At 41.8% G+C, this 21,173-nt stretch overlaps 1 protein-coding gene across 4 annotated transcripts in view; it reads right to left on the reverse strand.

Annotated features, from left to right (window-relative positions):
- Positions 1-21,173, reverse strand: part of LOC120511239 (glypican-5-like) — a 353,927-nt gene that overhangs the window by 144,266 nt on the left and 188,488 nt on the right. For 3 of the 4 annotated variants that reach the window (XR_005629689.1, XM_039728014.1, XM_039728013.1), the window contains one exon: positions 11,325-11,445. Coding sequence is in view for 3 of the 4 variants with exons in the window: in XM_039728014.1 (XP_039583948.1) it covers positions 11,325-11,445 (121 nt within the window). In the remaining variant the exon portion in view is untranslated. Of the gene's footprint in view, positions 1-11,160; positions 11,229-11,324; positions 11,446-21,173 lie in introns of those variants that run through there. The other variant, XM_039728015.1, reaches the window with a different exon arrangement.

Below are 21,173 nucleotides of genomic sequence, written 5' to 3' on the forward strand. Positions count from 1 at the left end.
CACTGACCCCCAGCAGAACACTGCATTGACTTGAGGCTGTGGAGAAGGCTTCCAAAACGCAATGACAGAACTGGGATTGTGGGTGTGTGGTTTGAAGAGAAGTGTGTGATATCACAGGGTGGAAAACTTAAAGAGTTTAAGGGTTTAGAATATAGTAATATACATAAAGCAAGATGGAGGTTCAAGGGTGGAGGCTGCTCCTTCTTCTTCACTTCTTTTCCATGGGTGTGGGTGGTTTGATGTAATTGGACAGAAAAGTCCACATTGCAGGACACAAGGGATTAGTTATTGGGTTAAAAGTGAAAATAATGTAGGTGTCATTTCTTAATTGGATAGTTTAGCCTTAAAAGACCTCAGAGAAAAAGATAGTTAGCCATTTTGTAGCTTGTCAGTAGAATGCTGTAGAACTCAGGACTTGTGAGACTGTAACATAGATAAGAACTAATAAACATCTGAGTCTGAAGATGAAATATTGTCTAGAGTGCCTTCAATCCCAACCTTGGCAGAAACAGAGAAAATAAGCAAAAAAACCCAGAAAACAAAAAACCAACCAAATAAGAAAAAAAACCCCCAAAACCCCAAAACAAACAAACAAAAAAACCCCCAAAACCAAACAAAAAAAAAAACCAAAAAAAACCCACCAAAAAACCCCAAAAAACCAACCCAAAAACAAAAAACCCAAAAAACCCCACCACAATAACCCCAAAAAACCAGCAACAATGTTTATGGAAAACTGTGCCAAAGTCTCCTAGGACCAAAGCCATTCCTTGGAGGTTTTCCTCCTCAGCCCACATGCTGCCCTTGTACCTGCACAGGGCTGAATTGAGTTAGGAGCAAACTGCACAGACTGTCTGGAGTGGAATGAAATCAGCTGATACACTCAGTTTGTCGTGCCTTTAAATAATACAACTAACTCAATTGTTGTAAAATTGACTCAAATGGGGCTCATTTTCAGAAACAAAACATTTCAATATGGGTAAGAAAGGGCAGTCAAAAAGAAGGGTAAAGACTAATCTATATGCTCCTGAAAGTCACAGATGGTAAAAATGAGAGTGTGGTAGGGTTTGTAAAATTCCTACTAAATATTTTCACATCACTACGATCTTTGCAAATCTCCAAGTCTTGACACAAAAGCAAGGAGCCAAAAATTAAGAAGCAAACAATTATAAACAGAAGTGATACTCCCTATGAGATGGTTCTCTTACACCTCATGTGTTGGAGTTCTGGTTACTGAGAATTTCAGACTTTCTGTGCTGACAGACTCTGACCCCCAGGAGAGCATTGCATTGACCTGAAGCTGTAGAAAAGGCTTCCAAAATTGATTGATAACACTGAGATTATGGGTGTGTCGTTTAATTACAAGTGTGTAATATCACAGAATAGAAAACCTAGGAGTTTGGAGTTTTAGAGTACAGCAATATATATAAGGCAAGATAGAGGTTTTAGAATGGTAGCTAGTTGTTCTTCTTTACCTTTTTCCTTCTTCTTCATAGGTTTAGGTAATTCTTTATAATTAGACAGAAAAGTTGCCATTGCAGACTTCAAGTGATTAGTTATTAGGTTAAAAGTGAAAATAATCTAAGTGTCATTTCTTAATTAGACATTTTAACTTTAAAAACCTTATAACAAGAAATAGTTAAGCATTTTGTACCTTATTAATAAAAGACTAGCAAACTCACTGCTGTGCTCACTACAGGCTCACTCGTGTCAGCCAGCAGGCAGTAAGGCTGGCAGGTAATTCTCAGCCTCTGGTGTCTGATGGCAAGCTCTTTGTGGGAATTCTGATCAGTGATATCAACATGCAGCATTGAGCTCTACAAGGAGGAAACAGGCTGGCAGCCACACAGAATTAATGCTGCTGGGGGAGAAGTGTTTCCCTGGAGAAGCAGGAAAAGCTGCACTTGAGGAGAGGTGGGTCAGGGTCAGGATGGCAGAAAGAAGGCTCCTGTGGAAACCCAGAGCACTGGGAATATTTCTGTGTCTGCTCTGGGGTACTCTGACCCCCAGGGGAACACTGACTTCGACCCTCATCCATGGAGAAACTTTCCTAGAAAGTTTCCTTCAGGATATTCCTTCTGGAATCCACAAAAGTGTGAAATAGATTACAGAGAGTAGTGTAGGTATATCACCTGGAGAGAAATTTAGGGTTTGGGATTTTTAGTATGTTGTGATGGAAGCAAGACGGAGGGCACAGGGTGTTGTCCTGGGTTTCTTCTTCATGCTTCTTCTTCCTTCTTCATGGGTTTGGGTGGTGCTCTGTAACTGGGCAGAAAAGTCCACACTGAGGGCTCTTTGGGAGGTTATTAGGTTAAAAGGGAAAATAATCTAGGTGTCCTTGTAACAAGAGATTGTTAGCCATTCTGTGCTTGCTAATGAAAGGCTGCCAAACTCAGACAGTTTTGGCAGACTGTTTTACTGGTAAGAAATAATAAACACCTGAGTCCCAACAGGAGCTGCCATCTCAAGTGCCTTCAATCCAGACCCAGAGAAACCAACAGGCTGGTACCCTGGCAGGCTCCCAGCTCTGTGGTGGGGCAGAGGGCAGGAGGGCACCTCCCTGCACCTGGAGAGCCCAGCCCAGCCACGCTCAGCTCCCACAGCTATGAGATCCCCCTGCTTTGGGGAACAGGCTGCAGTGAAGCTCCAGGAGGTCCCTGGGCATTTCAGAGCCGCATCCTGCCTTGGATGAAAGAGCAGGAGCAACAGTGACCCTGTCTGACTGGCGCTTTTTGATTTGAATAATTAGGTTGAGCCTACACACATCTTGCTTTTTTGATTCCAACTTGGCAGAGGAGCTTGGGAAGAGGTGAGGAGAATCAGCCCAATAACCTGATCAGTTCTGGGTTTGGGGAACTCTCAGCCTGGCTCAGGGCTGTGTGAGACGTAAGACACCCAAACCTTTACAAGGACTATGCACAACACCAAAACAGTGCCAGAGTGTCAGAAGCAAAACAGGCCTATTTTAAGACTGAATTAATTTAAAGTGACCAAAAATGCTGTTTCACAGCAGTGGTTCTGCCTGAAACAGGAGGATTGTTTCCTTTAGTCTTCCTATTTACTAATTACTTGTGAATGTTTCCCTAAGTAGAAGAGAAAGCCCCTCCTGGAATGGCTCTCTCCAGCACTCAGCCTTGCTCTCTAAATTCCAAAGTGTAAGGTAACAGACCCTGACAGAAGAGCAGGGTAGAGCAAGAATTCCTCTGCCTTACTCACGGCCCTGTTCTCTCTTTCAGGGACCACACTGGGCAGTTTGGACAACCTCACCTCACACCCACCATCAGCTCTTCTGCTCTCCCAGAAGGACATGACTGCTCACATGAGCACACATGGCACAAACATTCACAGGTTTTAACTCCCCACACCCTGCAGTTCCACCGAGGACACAGATTCAAAGGGTGCTTGCCTGGGCAGACAGGTCAGAACCATCTCACATGAAGCTGTCACAGCTAAATAATCCAAATCTGTGGCTGCAGGTGCTGTCCAGGACCTCCTCCCCAGCTGCTGCCTTGTGCAGGGAGCTCCTGGGGCTGGCACTGGGCAGCCAAACTGAGCATCCAGGGAAGGGAAGCCTCTCACAGGGACACCTGAGCTGGCCTCCAGCCCAGGTCTGATTCATCAAGCTGTGCTGCAACACAGCCCAAATTACTGCTGGAGCCATGAAGTTTGCTGCAGCTGGGAAGTTGCTGCAATGGATTTGTAGGGGTTAGGCCAGGATGTGCACCAGCCAGCCTGCTTCTGAGTTTGGTATCAAAGCCTCAGGAATTCCTCAAGGCTACTGACATATAAATTGTGCTAAATTAAGAAAGAAGAGGCTGAGAAACTGAATACCAAGACTGCAGGAACTGGAGAGGACTGTGAAAGACCTGGACTGTAACCAGTCACACACTGTGAGAAATGCAGGCAGCAAACAAGTGAACAAGACAAAGGCACCAATCAAGAAGTGTGTGCTTAGGAGTTTGTAGAATCTATAAATATGTGTGTAATGTAACAATAAAGGGCTTCTGCTTGCTAACATTGGTCAGTTGTTCAGGAGTCCTGGATTTCCCACAGGAAGTGGCTGAACCCCTCAGCACATGAATCCACTCATCACCAGCAGTGCAGCTCCACTCAGGCTCTACAGAGCAAGGCTGGGATTTAGATGGCCCCAGTCCTATTCCCCTCCCCTGCTTTCTCTGCCTGGCTGTTCAGAACAGAAAGAGAGGAAAATGACCCTGCTCTTGCTTCTGGACAATGATCAATTAATTGTTTAAAGACCTTTACTCTACCTAAAGAAAACAATGATTAGCCCATAAAGCTCTGGTTTCTTTTCCTATTATGCTAAACTTACCACCTCCAAAAATAAGCATGTTATTGTACCTCAGGAATTAGATCAAAAGTGAATACCATGATCTCACTTCTAATGGTAATTACTTAAACAATGCATGCAATTCAGAATTACTGGAGTGATCAGAAAAATATAGGTAAAAGAAGAAAATAAGTATTTACATAAAAGAGAATTTGTAATTTCACTTAATTCAGTGATGACTGCTGATTTTCTGACTATTAAAAAACAATTACCATCAGAACAAATAGGCCAGAGTGCCCCTCCCCTGTGAGACCCCCAGAAAGGGGAGTGCAGCCTTCGGTGCTCACTGCAGCCCTGGAGTTCCCATCCTGCCCTGCTCAGCTCACAGCAGATCCCTCCCCATCCTCAGCAATTCCACCAGAGCACCCAAAACACTCCCCAGGGCTCAGCTTTCACTGAGCAGCTGCAGGAACTGGGCACCCACCCCAAGGGACAGACCCATATTTGTTTTTTCTTTGGGTAAGACTCTCCCAGCCATGTTTTCCTGTGTGTGAAATGCTCTGGCTCAGTTCTAGATTGGAACAGTAGCTCTGCCCTCCTCTCCCCCACTTGGCTCAAGTCACTTCTGAGATTCAAGATGTGATTTTGATTTATTAAGACTAATTTCCCACAATGAGCAAAACAAAACACATACAATGGTCCATCTGGGCAAATAATTTCTGAGAAGGCTTGCAAGAAAAATTGCACAGCACACTCTGAGACACAACACATGAATAATAAAAGGCCATTTTAGCATTATATATTTGCTAGCATATAATAAGATATGGTGGATTTACACTGAGGTTTAGATTTGTCTTGTTTTAAAATGCTAAATTCCACTTCAGTGGAGCCAGTATTTCACATTACTGTTTCTACTGAAATCCTGATGCTGGTTCTAGCACTAAAAGGTAATTTCTCAATTCTAATTAAAAATATTTAATTCTATCTCAAGTCACTATGTTTAACAAAACCAAACAAATAACCTGCAGCCCTCAGACCAGCAGAAGTTCACTGATTTCAGCCAGGGATGATGTATATCTCATTAGCACCAAATTACAATTTTAACATAAGCTGCCCATAAAACAATGTTCCAGTGGTGTTTTTTCAGTGCACTGGATTAGAAAGAATTCTGTTCTGATTCATGGACAAACCTCTGGCTTTGACAGGAGTTTTAGTGCCACAACAGAACCAAGGTCAGAGCTTCCAAACTACCTTTCTTTTCAAAATCTAAGAGAGAAGAAAACCACTGCCCACAGCCTGGAGCTGCCCAGCCCTGGATGAGGAGATCCCACATCTCCAGATGAACAGCCCAGTGACTAGATCACTGTCAGCTGCTCTGCTTTTACAAATATATATATATATATGTGTTTCCCAGGAAATAGAAGAGACCACAAAGAGGAAGATCATTCTTAGTCTTTGAGTAAATTGGATTGTTTCAAGCATTGGGATGAATTGTTTCATTGCATATGGATTGTGAAAAAGATCATAACTTATCTCAGAGCTGAACATTCAGTGTCTAGATCTGAAAGCAAAGACATGTTTGACTTAGCAGGAGAGAAGAAAAACTGCTCCTGAATCCAATAAGGACAAACATATTGAAAAAAACCAGGATGAGAAACAAACTTTGTATAACTGATGAAGTAATCTGAGATTATAGTTTATTTGACTATAAGGGTGAACAATTTCTATACAACAGGGCAGGAAATAAAAAACAAAACAATACAGTTCATTTGGTCTTTCCTGGTCTTCACAAGATCCTAAACATAATTGTTTCAGGTTTCATTAATTCTGTCTCTGTTGTCCTCTAGTATGTGCACGTCTTGGTGCTATCCATTAATCAGCCAATGAATGTGGTATTAATTCAATTATCCCTGCTGTTTGCTTTGGGGGACAAAGGTGCTGAGGGCTGTTGATGCCTTCCCAAAGAGGTGAATTCAAAAAGGACCAGCACAGCTGCAGAGGTGCTTCCTCCAATGAGAAAGTGCCTTTTACCTGACTGCAGCCAAGCTGAGGCAAGATCCACCTCTGGTCTGCCCCAGAGCCTGGCACAGCTGCCCTGGAGAGCTGACACCTCTGCTGTGCCCTGGGAGGGGAAAGTGCCATTTCTGTGACAGTGACAGCTCTGGGCAGGGATGTGGGGGACAAGCAGTGGTACCTGCTCAAAGCCTGTGGGGGCTTTCAAATACCAGGGGACAGAAGCAGGAAAGCAACAACCTTTCTCAGGTGATGCCTTTCCTCCCTGCTTTCAGTGGATGAAACCAAGAACAGAAAATTCTGAATCCTTGTCCAAGTCAGCTACAACTTTGGCTAAAAATCAAACCAACTTGTCTCCACTCATACCTCATATAAAAACTCTACAATGTAATAAATTTTATAGATGTCTCAAAAAATACACACTTTTAAATTAAGTACTCCTTAAATTATTTATTGTATTATTCCCTATTGTATAACTCAACTAAATTCACTTTCAAGATTAAATTATGGCTGGCTCATATTATTGGAATGAAACATCTAAGTGCTGCTGCTTTGAACTCTGCTCTAACAGAATCCTCTGTATAGAAGTCTGAAAGGAATTAAGTTACATGCATTTCTTAGTTCAGCTGGCAGATCCAGGAGACTTTGGCAGAGAGGAAAAAAATAAAATACATGAGTCCACATTCAGAAAGATTTGCTTTGACATTACTCTCATTTTCTGCACTGGGTTATTGCACTGCCTTGAACTCCACCATGCCCTGAGAATTCATCTCTGACAAGAGCAAAACACAGATTCACAAAACCTGTCAAGAGTAGATTTAGGCTGACAAAAACCAAATAAGTCAAAGTCACCTGTATAATACTTATTATATTATAATCCCTTGAGCATGCTGATACCTCCCTGCTAGTAAAGCTAAAGTCACAGCTTTTTCACTTTTCCCAGCATTCTCATTTCTTCTCAGGGCAATTGATCCTTGAGGATTTTTAACCTTGGCCTGAGAACCAGTTTAGTCTGAACTATGAAAAGCATTAGGCTGAAGAAACACATTGAAACATTTAAGTGTGATTTTGTGGCAAGAAGCAGCACTCAAAAAAGGTGCAATGGGGGATTATTGTGTTTAACATCAGTTGTGGTTCACACCTGCTCTATTCACAAAAAAGAGAGAGGAAAAGATGTTATTCCTGCTGCTTTTTTCCCAATCAACCTGGGACTTCACTTGATCTGTTTTTGCCTTACTAGAAGTTACTGTAAATTGTAGCTCAGTAATTCTATTGATATGTGAATCAGCCACTAACAATAAACCCTTCAACCACCTTATCTGTCAGGGATGCAAATAACAGTAATTGTTGAATAATATTCTCTAAATTTCACTTTACTTCCAGCTTTGCCAAGTGGATATAAAATAGCCTGCTATTTGCATAATCATTTTAGGAAAAAAACAACAACGATGTGCTGAGGATTTAAGTCCCAGATGAAAAAAAAAAAAGGAAAAAAAAGAGGAGCTTCTATAATCTCCAACAAAGTGGCATTTCAGCCTAAATGACAGCAGAAATGGAAGATGCCTTGCATACAGATTATTTGTAACATGCTGGGGCTGGGATGCAGCAACTAGAACAGCAGCAGGACAAGATTTTTGTTCACATCCACAGGATTTAGGGTCAGTGAAGTTATTGGTTCTTTTACCTTTGTGGCCATAACATGGAGCTCACAAAGAAAGGGCAAATCCAGTCAGGGTGGGATTGGAACGAGGCAATTTTTGGCTGCTCCTGCCTGGCCAGTGGCCAAGCCCTGCTGGCCTGGCAGGGGCTGCTCAGGGAGGAGTGGAAGAAGAAGGTGGAAGAGAAACCATCACAGACAGCAGGGTTAGATTTGCTCCAGAAATCATTAGGACCTGCTGAGCTAAGGCAGATCTTTCACGAAAATTAATCCTGTTGATTTGAACATAGCTCTCCCCAGCCTCAACAAACTGATCCAGCAGCAGGTTATTCTGATTTCAAACACCTCTGAAAACCAGAGAGAAAGTGAAATCCAACAGGTCCGGGCTCCCTGAGGGACAGACCCAGCATGGCTGGCGCTCGTTTCCTTGAGACAGAAATGTTATTCCTTTAAAAATCTCATCACACCTTCCTCTTACCCAAGGATATGCTTTCCTCTGGGTAGTTTAGGAACATCATTGAAGTGGTAGGAGGTTGCTGGGGCCCAGGCACACCAACTCCCCTCTGATGCACATTGTGGGCATGGCTTTGCTCTCTGCTCCCCAGGCTCCTGCCCCTCTGGGACTGTTTCTGTGTGCAACCACTGCTGCAAATGTGAAGTGCTTCAGAAGATACACAGACAACACCTCATTTGAGCAGTGTTTACATTTCACCCTACGCATCACTTAAAACAAAATTTAAAATGTATTCTTATGAAAAAGTTCAATTTGTCCATAAAATTAGGACTAGAATTCTGTATAACTATACAGTCTACACACACACTATTGATGACACTTTAGACTCCTGATTTAATTGGCTTTTCAGTGTCAGTTTTTATTTGTACAATGATATCACAACTGAAACAAAAATCCAAGAAGTAGAAAACAGCTACATGTGTTTGATGTTGTATGTGAAAGCCTCAGATATTTAGCAACTTCTTTGATGCTTTGATCTCCAAAGAAATCTTACTAAAATTATGATCAAAGGATTTTATATTATTCTAAGTACTTAAGAACAAACCATCTTAGGGCAATAATCAGTATTCTGTTTAATCCTTCACCCTTGGAATCCATTATTGCTAAGCACCTCAATCTGATGGGAGTTACATTTACTTAACCAAGATATTCTCCTGAAACTGTTACAAGTACCAAAAAGCAACACTTCCAACTTACAGACAAAGCCAAGAGCTGCATTTTATTCTGCTGGCTAAAAAGTGCTGACACTGTTTTTAAAATGTATGTAACTTAAGAAAATTGGTATGCAGCTCAGACCAGACAGATTTTTATTTTTCTACAGCAGACAAAGAAACAGAATTTCCAATACACAACTACTTTTGATTTAATCTATTTCTAACTATTTCCTATATTCAGTGTTTATAGAGCACTATTACACAGATGGATATATCTAATATTTATAAAGTAAATTAACACTCTACTTTATAACATGCAAAGACAGATAAATAATGAATTATCCTTTTCATCAATCTGACCACATAATGCCTATTTCAGTGCAATATTAAGTACTGCACCAGACTGGTTGTTGTAATCCCCCATGGTGAGTTCAGTCAAACAGAGTGATACAAAGCATCCCTAAACTGCAGCCTTCAGAACAGGAGAATATTAGAGACCAGCAAGATTTAACAAAAACCCTAATTACAGCTCGGATTATGGATTTATAGATTTGGTTGATGAGAGGTAAGGAGGTAAGGAGCATTTTTTTAGGAGCAAGTAGAGGAATTCCTGACTCCCAGTCCCAGTCCAAGCCTTAAAAACCTCACAGCTCCTGCCTGAGGACCCCCCCTCATTTTTACCTGTGCAGATTATTCTTCCTCCTGCACACCCCCCCACCAGGCTGGGTTTCTCACCATTTCTATCCCCACACTCCTCTGCTCTTTAATGGTGGAAGGTGATGAGCAGACTGATGTGCACACACCTCTGCTGAGAGCATCCCTGCAGGCTGGCAGCAGAGCATCCTGCTCTAAATGAAAATCAATCCTGTTAGAGCTGCTGGCTGCAGCTCAGGAGGAGCACAGGGAGCCACACTCAGCCTGGGATGGCAGCAGCACCAGCAGGGCCATGGGTGTGCTTACTGACAACTGCCCACAGAAGAGAGGCATATAAACTTTCCCAGGCATTGCTCTGTGAAGCTTTGGGGAAGTCCAGAGAAGGAATTAAAGCAGTTCTCAATCTTTGCAGCTGGTGTTATTTTCTCCTAAGCATGTTTACAAGAGGGTGGCATGTCTAATGAGCCACTGGTGTGAGGGATATTGACTGAGCACCAGTCAGCTCCACCTGTATCACAACTGTCTATAAAGTGTGGTTTTTAATAAACTCAGCTTTTCCACCATGAAGAAAAAGGAGTCCCATGTGATTTATTCCAGTGCCACCTGTATCTGTGGGACCCACACAGAAAGCAGAGGCAGGCACAGCTTAATCACATCTCTGACAAACCTGAAGGGTACCTGGCCTTTTGGGCAGAAGAAGGAGATAGATTTTTAGGGGAAAGGTGAATTCATCTTGGAGCACCTTCTGTCCTAACTTCAGCATTTACAGCATGGCTGTCACACCCTCACAGGCTCATTTTGGGTTTGATCTGTTGCTATCTACACCCCTGAGTGTGGGAAATGGATTTGTAGAGAATTTTTCAAGCTTTGTATGTGTATGCAAACCTTGAAGTAAGAAATTCTGACTTACAAATGCCATGGACTAGGACACTGTTGAGAGACAAAGGGAACTAGAAATAATTTTCAAAGAATGGCCTTGTAAATAAGACTACACTTTAGAGAACTAGAACTATGAAAAATGCATGTAGTAGGATCCACAAAGAATAATTTTAGATGACTGGCTTTAAGACATTTACAGCATGGTGTAGCTAAAGCTGATAGGCCAAGAAATGTTTATAATTTATTGTAATTAGGAAATAGTTGGCTTCTGATAATGATGATGTGAATTATAACACCTGAATTGTCTCACCGTTCTTATGAGACTGAAAATGGAATCAAAGTTTGTAAAACACCTCTCAGCTGCCCCATCTCTGCGTCAGGAAAGGGCTCAATCCCACCCTGAGGAGCAGGAAGCTGCACAAACACAGGACAGTGCCCAGCCCAGGAGTGTCCCACAGGAGCAGCAGCAGCCAGGGAGCAGCTATAAAATTGTTTAAATCACTGGAGCTCACAAACCAGCTGGGACAATCTTCAGGTGCCTCAGCACAAACCCACACCACAGCTACCTCAGTCCTGGAAGGTGGAATGTGATGATGGAATATGAATCTCCACCTGGAGATCTTACCTTCAGCTCCATGATAAAATGGTTTTGTCTTGGAAATTACTTACTTGGTTAAAGTGCTGAAGTTTATCAATTAAATTTTTGATGAGTGGGTCCAATCCTCTGACTTTCAGTTCTGGATTATTGATTTGTGCCTTCAGTCCATTGGAAACAACTCTGCTGGTGTAACTGAAAACCAGAAGAAATGACACATCAGTGAGTGGAACCACATCCATCAGAATCATGAATTGTATTACAGGCGACTTACAAAAAGAAAATGTTTTGCAAATGGGAATTATATTTATTATAAATATTTATGTTTTAAAATACACCAACCAGAACAAAAATCTCAGTTTCTTGCAGTATCATTTACCACTTTAAACTATTCAAGTCATGAAGCAACAGCAATTTCATAAACCATGGAGAGGTTTGTTTCATTCATAATTTAATATTTGAACCTCTGTAACTAACATTCTCAAGATCCTCCATGCAGCAGTCAAAGCTGATTGCTTCCAAAAATTTACTCTATTGTTACTGCAGAAACTCGGGGCATTTAAGACAGAAATTCTGTTTTATGAGATTGAAGGAAATTCCAACAAAAGGGAGGTGTGATTTGAAAAAGATTCATAATCAAAGTGTGAACTGGAGAACTCTTGCTGAGCTGGGGACACTGGGGACAAACTCTCTGGGGACACTGCACAGCAGCAGCTGCTGCTCTCCAGAGCTGCCAGGAGCCTCACCTGTGTTAGACCTCCCCAGGACAGGACACACACAGCAATCCCTCTGAGGAACAGCAGGTTCTCTCACTGCCTGGTGCCTGAGCAGCTCCTGCCAGCCCTTTCTGGAACACCCCACAAAGGTATTCTCCAGTCCTGCTCGGGCTGGGGCTGCACCAGGGCACCCTCATGGGGAAAATCTGGGGTTGTGCCCATTTGGTCTGTTTCTCTGTCTGTAGCATAGGTGAGGAGCTGAATTATCAGCATCAGTGTCTGCTGAGCCCACTGCTGCTTGGACACATCCAGACTCCTTCAGATTTGCTCCAGCATCTATCTGGGTACAATTTAAGCTCCACAGAGCTACAGAGCAGCCTTTTTTGGAGAGTTATGGCTTTAGGGTTGGATGAACCCCTGAGTTCAGCACTCACTGGTAACAAAGGACATCAGGGATGTTCTGCATGACCAGCTTTGAACTGGACAAGCGTTCACAAACCAAACTCTCCCAGACTCTCACGCACCAGGGAGGATCTCATTGAAGACTCAAACTGGCATCTCTGTGAGTGAGGGAGCACTGGCTCTGCTCCTCTGGACTGAAATGTGGAGAGGAACATCCTGCTTTCCCTTTGATCATCCCCACACACCTGGCTACGCCAGATGTTCTCCTATCAGTGAGTCCTTCGCTGTGAACCAATTTGTGCTGAAGCTGAGGACAGCACTTCTGAGTAGCAAACAAGGCCCAAATCCTATTGTAGAAAGGCAACAGAATGAACTGGTGGGAGACCTAGCTCTCCAGATATATTTGTCCTATCTTAGTCTCATTTAGCATGAACAACAAATTTATGCAAACTGGTGGCAGAACACACTGCAGGACACTGCTGCTAAAGGTGTGGCTTAGAAAAAGAAATAACTGAGAGTGGCCTGCTTTTTCAGTAAACTCAATAAATGTCACTTCTCAGGAAAAAAAAATAAAATTGTTTAAAACAGAGAATTGAGAAAAATCATGTTTTGCCTTAATAGCCAGATAGTATTTAGAGGACAAATGGTAAGGAAAACCTTTTGCACTGAGATGGTATTTTTTTTGTTCACTGAGCCTTTTAAAGACAATGTTCTATTTTTTCTTGATAAGTAACTCATAGATATGTAAATAATGTGTAAACAATGCAATGGCACATCCAAAATGATGGTAGGGCTCAGATCTTAGAAGTAGACCCAGCTGGACTTGTGTCCCCAGGAAAAACCCAGCTAAAGTATTACTCTGAAGCCAAGGGTGGTAGGGATTGTAAAAATCTACATCAATGCATCTGGACAATATGACAACACTGCTGCATCTTACCTGCCTTTACCTTTATCCACTAATCATATTATTTGCTGAATGCTCAAATGATCATCCTATGAAAATAAACACATGGTGACCCACTGGAGAAGTACAGGGGCATGTGATACAGCTTCCTGAGATCATCTAGTTGTAAAACAGGAGAAATCTAATTTAATGGGTCAGCTGCTGGCCTCCACCAGTCTGTTTGGGGATTCCCTGTGTGTGCTGCTCTGTCTGATCAGAAACTCATCCATAGCAGCAAAATGCAAGGGGTTTCCTTTTCACTGCTCTGCATTCACCCCCTGGTTAGAGCTGTTGGAATGTCTCTGGAGGCTTAAATCACTATAACCCAGGATAAAGAAACCTGTGGGTTGGCTGGGGTGTTTTTTGGCAAATGACACTGTATTTTTCCCCATGAATCATCAGCCTCCATTAACTGCCCCTAAGTGCAAGTACAAACCCACAGCAGTGCATGGAGTTTGCACAAACAGGGCCAGCTCAGAGACAGCAGCAGCATCAATGGCAGAGCCCCCAGAGGGACCCAGAATGGGCAAAGCCAGGCTCAGCCACTCATACCTGCTGCTGCTGCTAAATCCTCCTTTCCACACATCACCACCAGGAGAACAGGGCCACTGGAGTGAGTGAGTGAGTTCCCAGCCCAGGCAGAGAGAGGGGACTCCTGCACCCTTCAAGTTCCACCCGTGATTCAGGACTCCCTCTTTGAAGCTCTGCAGATATGCACAGATATTTCTGTTGTCCAGATTGTTCACAGCTAGATTTATCACACAGCTTAACTAAATTCCACGTGTCAGGGAGTGCATGGAATTTGTGTGAATCCTGCTTCAGCTCCTTCCCCTCCCTGGTGCCACCAGCAGCACATCACAAGTGGCCCAGCTCTGGTCTGCACTGTGACCTGCCCAAGTGGAAAAGCCCAGAAAACCAACTGGAGTGGTGAAACAGATGGGATCTGCCCTGTGAATGGGGTAAAAAGCTGCTGGAAAAGGAGGCAGAAGACTTGCAGAGCACAAAGGCAGCTCTTGGGTTTTCCCATAATAATGTGTTGATCATAGTGGAGTGGTTCAACCAGTACCAACAGAAACAACGAAAAAAATGCATGGCAGATGACAAAATATTTCTGCTTAGATGCTGCTGTCTCGATGATGTATACTGGGTAATTCATGTTATAAAAATAAGAATACAAGCTGTGCTGTCCTGTGTGCTCTCCCGGGGAGATCCCTGCTAGAACAACCCTGAGCCTGGGGAGGCTCAGAGCAATCAGGAGATGGGGATTTCAGAGGAGAGGGGCTTCAGCCCTTGAGGAGGAGGAGACAGGGCACAGAACTGCAGGAGACCTGCACACCCAGCAGGAAGGGAGCCACTCCCCAGCCCAGCCCGGAGCCACAGCCTGCCCTAGAACATACCTTTGTCCATCTGACCCAAAGCACCACCCTGCAGACTGCAGAGCCTTCTCCTACCTCTGCACCACCTTCAAATCCTTTGGAATAAACACTGTACATTTCCTGAAAGATAATCTGATTACTTTACTTCTTTGCACTATCTAAACCATTTTTTTTGGTTGACATCAGATCCTGAATTACTGGAAATGTACATTAAGTAACATCAGGAATTGGCTTGCTTTATTTAATAACCTGCAATTTAACTGAAATATTGTAGTACAGAATTGTTAACTCTGGTTACAGCTCCAGTACTTTATTCCAACTAAACCCAAAAATGTCAGCAGGAATACCCAGGAAAGCTGTATTAAAATACTGTCACTGGAGCAATCCTGAAAGTAACTGTTACCCTGGAGCCCAGTGAACAGCTTGTGCAGACAGAATTTTAACCAGACCTCAAGCCTCAGGCCAATGTTATTCCATTGATTGATCAGGCTAAGCTATGATACTTTAAAAAACAAAAAACAAAAGCAAATTCTAAAAAAAAAACAAAAAAACCAAAACAGCCTCCCAAATCCAGCTTTTCAGTATTTCAGAAGAACAGTACCTCAAATTTAAAAAAAGATAAAAAGTGAAATGCTGTTTACATATGGCATTGCATTTCAACTGAAGGCAGATGTTTTTATTTCATCAATAAAGATAAATTAAGATATCTGAGTAAAAAAATCTATTTTAAGAATCCAGATGTTGTTCTGATTGTGTCTTTTTTAATTTCTAATACGAAAAGAAAGCAAGGCACAGAGTTTTCTCAAAGTCAAATATGCCTTTAAAATAAAAAAAAAAGCAAGCATATAAAATAGAAATAACTTTCTAAAATAAAATTATTTTCTAATAAAAGATTAAATAACTTTGAATTCCAGGGAAATTACTGCAGGAGCTGCATTAGGGACAGCTATATTATAGATATTATATATAATTTTATATATATATATGTGTATGTGTATATATATATCTGTATATATATAATAAATATGTATATAATATATATTATATATAAAATACATATAACATTAATATATACTAAAGTATAATAAATATAATATAACATAACATAACATAACATAACATAACATAACATAACATAATATTATAGATATTATATATAATTTTATATATATATGTGTGTATGTGTATATATATATCTGTATATATATAAAAAATATGCATATATATATCTGTATATAATATATATTATATATAAATACATATAACATTAATATATACTAAAGTATAATAAATATAATATAACATAACATAACATAACATAACATAACATAACATAACATAACATAACATAACATAACATAACATAACATAACATAACATAACATAACATAACATAACATAATATAATATAATATAATATAATATAATATAATATAATATAATATAATATAGTCAGCAGTGATATTTAGCCACAAAAGCCCAAGAGACAGGCTGCTGTCCTTGCTGTTTTCACAGCCCTTCCCTGCACAGAGCCCAGCAGCCAGGATGCTGTGGGCAGCTTTTCCAGGTATTACCCAGGGATTATGGAGCACGACCCCAGCACATCCCACCCAGCTGGGAACAGGCACTGAGCATTTCAGGATGGTCTGTGTTGGAAATTCAGGGTACCTGGAACATGAACTTCATCTCAAGGCACTTCATTTTAATTTTCTGATCTCTGCTTGAGTATTTGACCCAACACTGCTGAGCTAGAGGCATCAAAATTTTTATTTAATTTTTATTGTATTATAGCATGAATGAGATAGCAAACATCACATGGCAAAGCTGAAAATCTGAGCCTTAGTTCATAGGAATCCAGGAAGTGCAGCAAGCATCTATAAGGGACAAAATCTGCTTTTGATGAAATAATTTGTCATACAACCTTAAGAGCTGCCATATATGTAGAAGAAGGATAAAATTCACTGCTCAGAAAATTTAATATATATTTGCTCAGATGTTTCTAATTTTGTGATCACATTAAAAAAAAAGAATTACACACTGTACATCAAGACAGCAGTATCTAAGCAGAAATATTTTGTCATCTGCCATGCATTTTTTTCATCATTTTTGTTGGTACTGGTTGAATAATTCCACTGTGATCAGCAAGGGCCAAAGCAGCAACACCTTTCTGAGACACACTGGGAAGTACAAACTCTTCCTGAGACTCGAAAAATCACATCTCACCATTTATTTCTTTGGTGTTATAAAAATGTGATTGTCCTATTTTCTGTACAAATGTAAAAAAAACATTCAGTAAGAGAAGAACACACTGGAAATCTGCAGACTGGAACACCTAAAAGAAAATACCTGCTTTGTCAGCCTTCTCAAACTCAACCTGCTAAAGCCAGAGAGTTCTAGAGTAATTTCCTATTTTTTTTCCCAGTAATTTTCTAGTAAAATCACAAAGTGTTGAGACAAAGAGAGACTTTACAGTAATTATTTCATATCATCTCTGCTTCCTTCATCTGGGCACAACTTACTAAGCAGGAAACCATCTCAGGGGGATCTGTGTTGCAATCTGTGTTGCCCCAGGAGCAGAGGGTACTGTGCAGCCAGCACCAGAGGGAACTGAAATGCTGAATTTGAACCCCGTGTTTGCTCCAGCAAAAGCCTCAGCCCAGTGCCAGAGCAGCCACCACCCACCCCGAGTGACTCAGAGGTTAAAGGGTGATGGGGACAGGCAAGGGAAGAGCTCTCAATGTGCCATTCAGAAAGGAGCAATGAGAAATGTGGAGAAGCCACTTAACCAGCCTTGAAAAAACAAATCCAGTTACATCAGGCATGGTTCACCAGATGGTGTGTTTTGTCTTATATTTATTCATCATTTGACCCTTGGGCAGGAATGGTTTGCCTGAAATTCAATTGTGTGAATCCACTGATGATCTACAGCAGTCTGTGGTGTCCCCAAATTAATAATTTTTGGACATTTCCCTTGCAGTTTTCAGATGTAGCCCCTGGAGCATGTGACCTTCTGACCTACAAGGCTCTGTAATCCTTGTTTTTTTCCCAATTCAGGGAACACAGAAACGTGCACCCGCTAGTAAAAGCAGTGGCACAAACTGCAGAGCTGCAGAATGTGACATAATTCATCAGGATTATCAGCTTTGATCTGACTCACCCCTCTGCCCACTCCTCCACACAGGGGCAGGAACAAGCAGAGCACATGGCAAACAAATTCCTCCCTGGTTTCACAGCTGCTTGCCACTCATGGAGAACTCCAAGGAAGGAAAGAAAACGCTGTTTCCCTGGGCTGTTTGAGTTTGGACACGAGGAAAAGCCAGGCAGGGCAGGACTGCCCTCAAACCCAGCTTCCCCTGAGCTGCTGCACACAACGAACTGCAGAGGGTTGAGCCCCCAGCTCTCCTGAGCCTCGGCACTAAAAGTGACCAGCACACAGGCTGGGCTTCATCTGAGCAGCTCCCACAATGGCACTGCTCACAAAAACGTCTCCAATCACACATTCTGTCACTTCTGAACCAGCTTAAATCTGGTTACACTCACTGAGCATCACGTGGCTGAGAGATCTCCAAAAAGGGATGATCAACCCATGACCAGCACTGTTCTCTAAGGAACTAAGCTACCAAAATAAACACTTCATTAAAAAAAAAGGAAAAAAAATAAAATAAACACAACTTCATAAGTTTACTGGCACATAATCAGCAACCATGGCTTGTTTTTGAGGAAAGAACCATGGCATTTATGCCAGGGTACAATTCTGCTGGAGGAGCTGGAGTCACCAGGGTAAAATCTGGATGCACAAAGGAAAATGATTTCATGTACTCTAAACAATCAGCTGAGCACAACTGCTGCAACATTCTCTGAGATAAAGGTTTCTCTTTTGAAAAATACCTATTCAAAGAGTTCATTTTGAAATATTAAGTAACTGCCAACAGACTACAAGAAAGCTCAAGTCTGGCACATAATGAGTTTAGCTGCCCTGAAGATTTTGTGAAGCAGAACTGACACGATGAGAACTCCATCTCTGCCAGAAGTATTCTAATGGGCTCCAGTGGTAGTTTCACAAATAATCTTATTTATTAGCAATTATGGAAAACGATGAGACAAATGCAGTGTGCTAATGAGATAATTAGAAAAGGAAAATCACAAAGCCAAATAGCATTTATAATGGTCTTTCTCCACTTCTACAGGGCTGAAAAAGAGCTCCTGTAGTCTAGATTATAAAGACAGTTTTAAGACTGCTGCTAAAAAACCAAGTTACCAGATGGCTTCGAGTGACTGGATGATGCCAGCCCATGAACACCCTGAAAATCAGTGAAAACCAACGAGAGAGTCTACATGTAAGAGATGTCAGCCTCCAAAATGATGTGTTCATCAGTTTGTCCAAAATTATGCTGCAAATGTACTGACTGGAGCTTCACAGAATATTGCAAATGCTTGAAGAGTGTTGCAAAAAAATATTATTCCAGATTGTTGGTGGAACAACCTTCATTCTTTTCCTAGCTGTATTAAAAGTTACCTCAAGGCACACCACAGAAATCTGTAGAAGTTAATTGGAGAATCTTTATTATGTCAAGGGAAAGAATGTACTTGCCTGGAATACCATCAGGTAGGAAAGCTCTTTAGCTGCAAGTGAAATAAACTCTTCAGGACACACAAATGGTACCTCTATACCCATCACACAGAATAGAATGAGCAATAAAAATGATACAAACCCAAAAGCTGATAACCTAACTGGGAACTGGAGGCATAAAGAGCATTCCCCACTATAATGACTGGAGAAACAGAACAGAAAATAGAATAGTAAACAAAAAATATATACTTATCAAACTAACATCTGTGGCCATTCCTAAAGGAAAAGTAAAGCTCATCTGAAACACCTTTTCCTCAGCAATTCCCAGGCCAGGAGGGAGCCTTCCCTGAGTACAAACAGACCAGAGCCAGCTTAAATCCTGAGGGAGAAAGGGATGCTGCCCCTCTTGGAGGCTGGCAGCCTTCACTCTGTTCTGCTGGGCACAGCAAATGCAAACAGGGGATGCCCAACTTCTGAACCTGCCAGAGGGAAAGCAGTGCTGGAAAACAGCACTGACTCAGCAGAAAGTACACTCTCAGGAGAGGAGAGGACTTGAACTCTTACAAGAAAAAAATAAAAGCAGAAAGCAAATAAAAACAAAAACTAAACTTAGCAGAGAAAGAATGAGCACAGAGCAAGGGTTCACATTATTTGCTTGACAGGATTTTAGACAGGCCAAGGCAACAAGAATCCAATTGCCTTTCTGAAAACCCTGGTTGCAGACACTTAACAATTAGCCTTGACAGATGACCATAGCTGTACGAAAGGATATTCTGTGATCCCAGCATAGGAATTTTTATGAAGCAAAATGTAAAATGTCCTAATTTGCACACTCTTCACATATGTCACAGGGAAAAGACCTTGCCTGTGGCTCATTAAAAGCAAAACAAAACAAAACAAAACAGAAATAGATTAATACTGAGGTCAAAATTCCAGCTTTCCTCAGAAGCCAGTTTCTCCAAATGCACGTAGATACACGTGGGAGATTAGAGAACAGCTGTCAGTAATGAGTACATGAAGCGAGCTCTGTGTGAACTCAGCTCAGGGGCTGAACTCTGCCCTCCAAGCCCTTGCTGATCCCCCTGGCTCTGGCCAGATTTCATTCCTTTATACAGCTTTTCCAATATATTTGTGCAATACATTCACTGCAATTCTTATCTACTGCAGTGTCTCTGCTTCTGCCCACACCTCAATAGCTCAGAGCAGGGGTTTGGTCCTTGAGTCCCAGATGGAAAAGTTATTTGCCTTTCTGGGCTGCACTAGTGCAAGGTATACAGCTCCAGTTTATTCCTATTTCCAGGTTAAAAACTTCATCACAAAGATGGTGGTGCTCAATTCTACAGAAGTATAAAGTAAACAGGAGATCTTAGTGTTGTACAGAAAGAGCTCAGACATTAAGACTTCCAAGTCTCCTGACTCAGGGTTCTCAAACTCCTTCCCTTTTGCTTCATCTTTCCCACCAGCCAGACAGGTGGCTGAAATCATCATTCCAAAGCACTCAAGTCTTATTCTTGATAGAGGAATCTGTATTTTACTGCAGAAGATACCTGTTCATCTCCAGCAGACCTACACAAATTTCATCCAATTTGTTCCATTTGCAACTGCCTGACATGGAGCAGGACAACACTTATTGCCCCCCTAAGAGTAAAACAAGAGCCCAGCTGCCCTCAGCAAATCCTGAGCCACTGGTGGTGGCTGAATGTGGGGAATGGATTTCCCACAGCTACAGGCATGGACTGGGCTCAGCCTGGAGCCACCCTCACTGCTACAACTCCTACAGGCACCCCAAAGCCTCTGCCACCCTGCACCACAGGGCATTGCTCACCACAGACCTCTCCAGGGCCAGCTTCATGGCTTAGAAGCACTGTTAAAGCAGCACTTTGAATTTGTTCTAGCTTTTACCCAACTCAATATTT

This window comes from Passer montanus, unplaced genomic scaffold (assembly GCF_014805655.1).
Source record: "Passer montanus isolate IOZ18808 unplaced genomic scaffold, ASM1480565v1 scaffold63, whole genome shotgun sequence".
Lineage (NCBI taxonomy): Eukaryota > Metazoa > Chordata > Aves > Passeriformes > Passeridae > Passer > Passer montanus.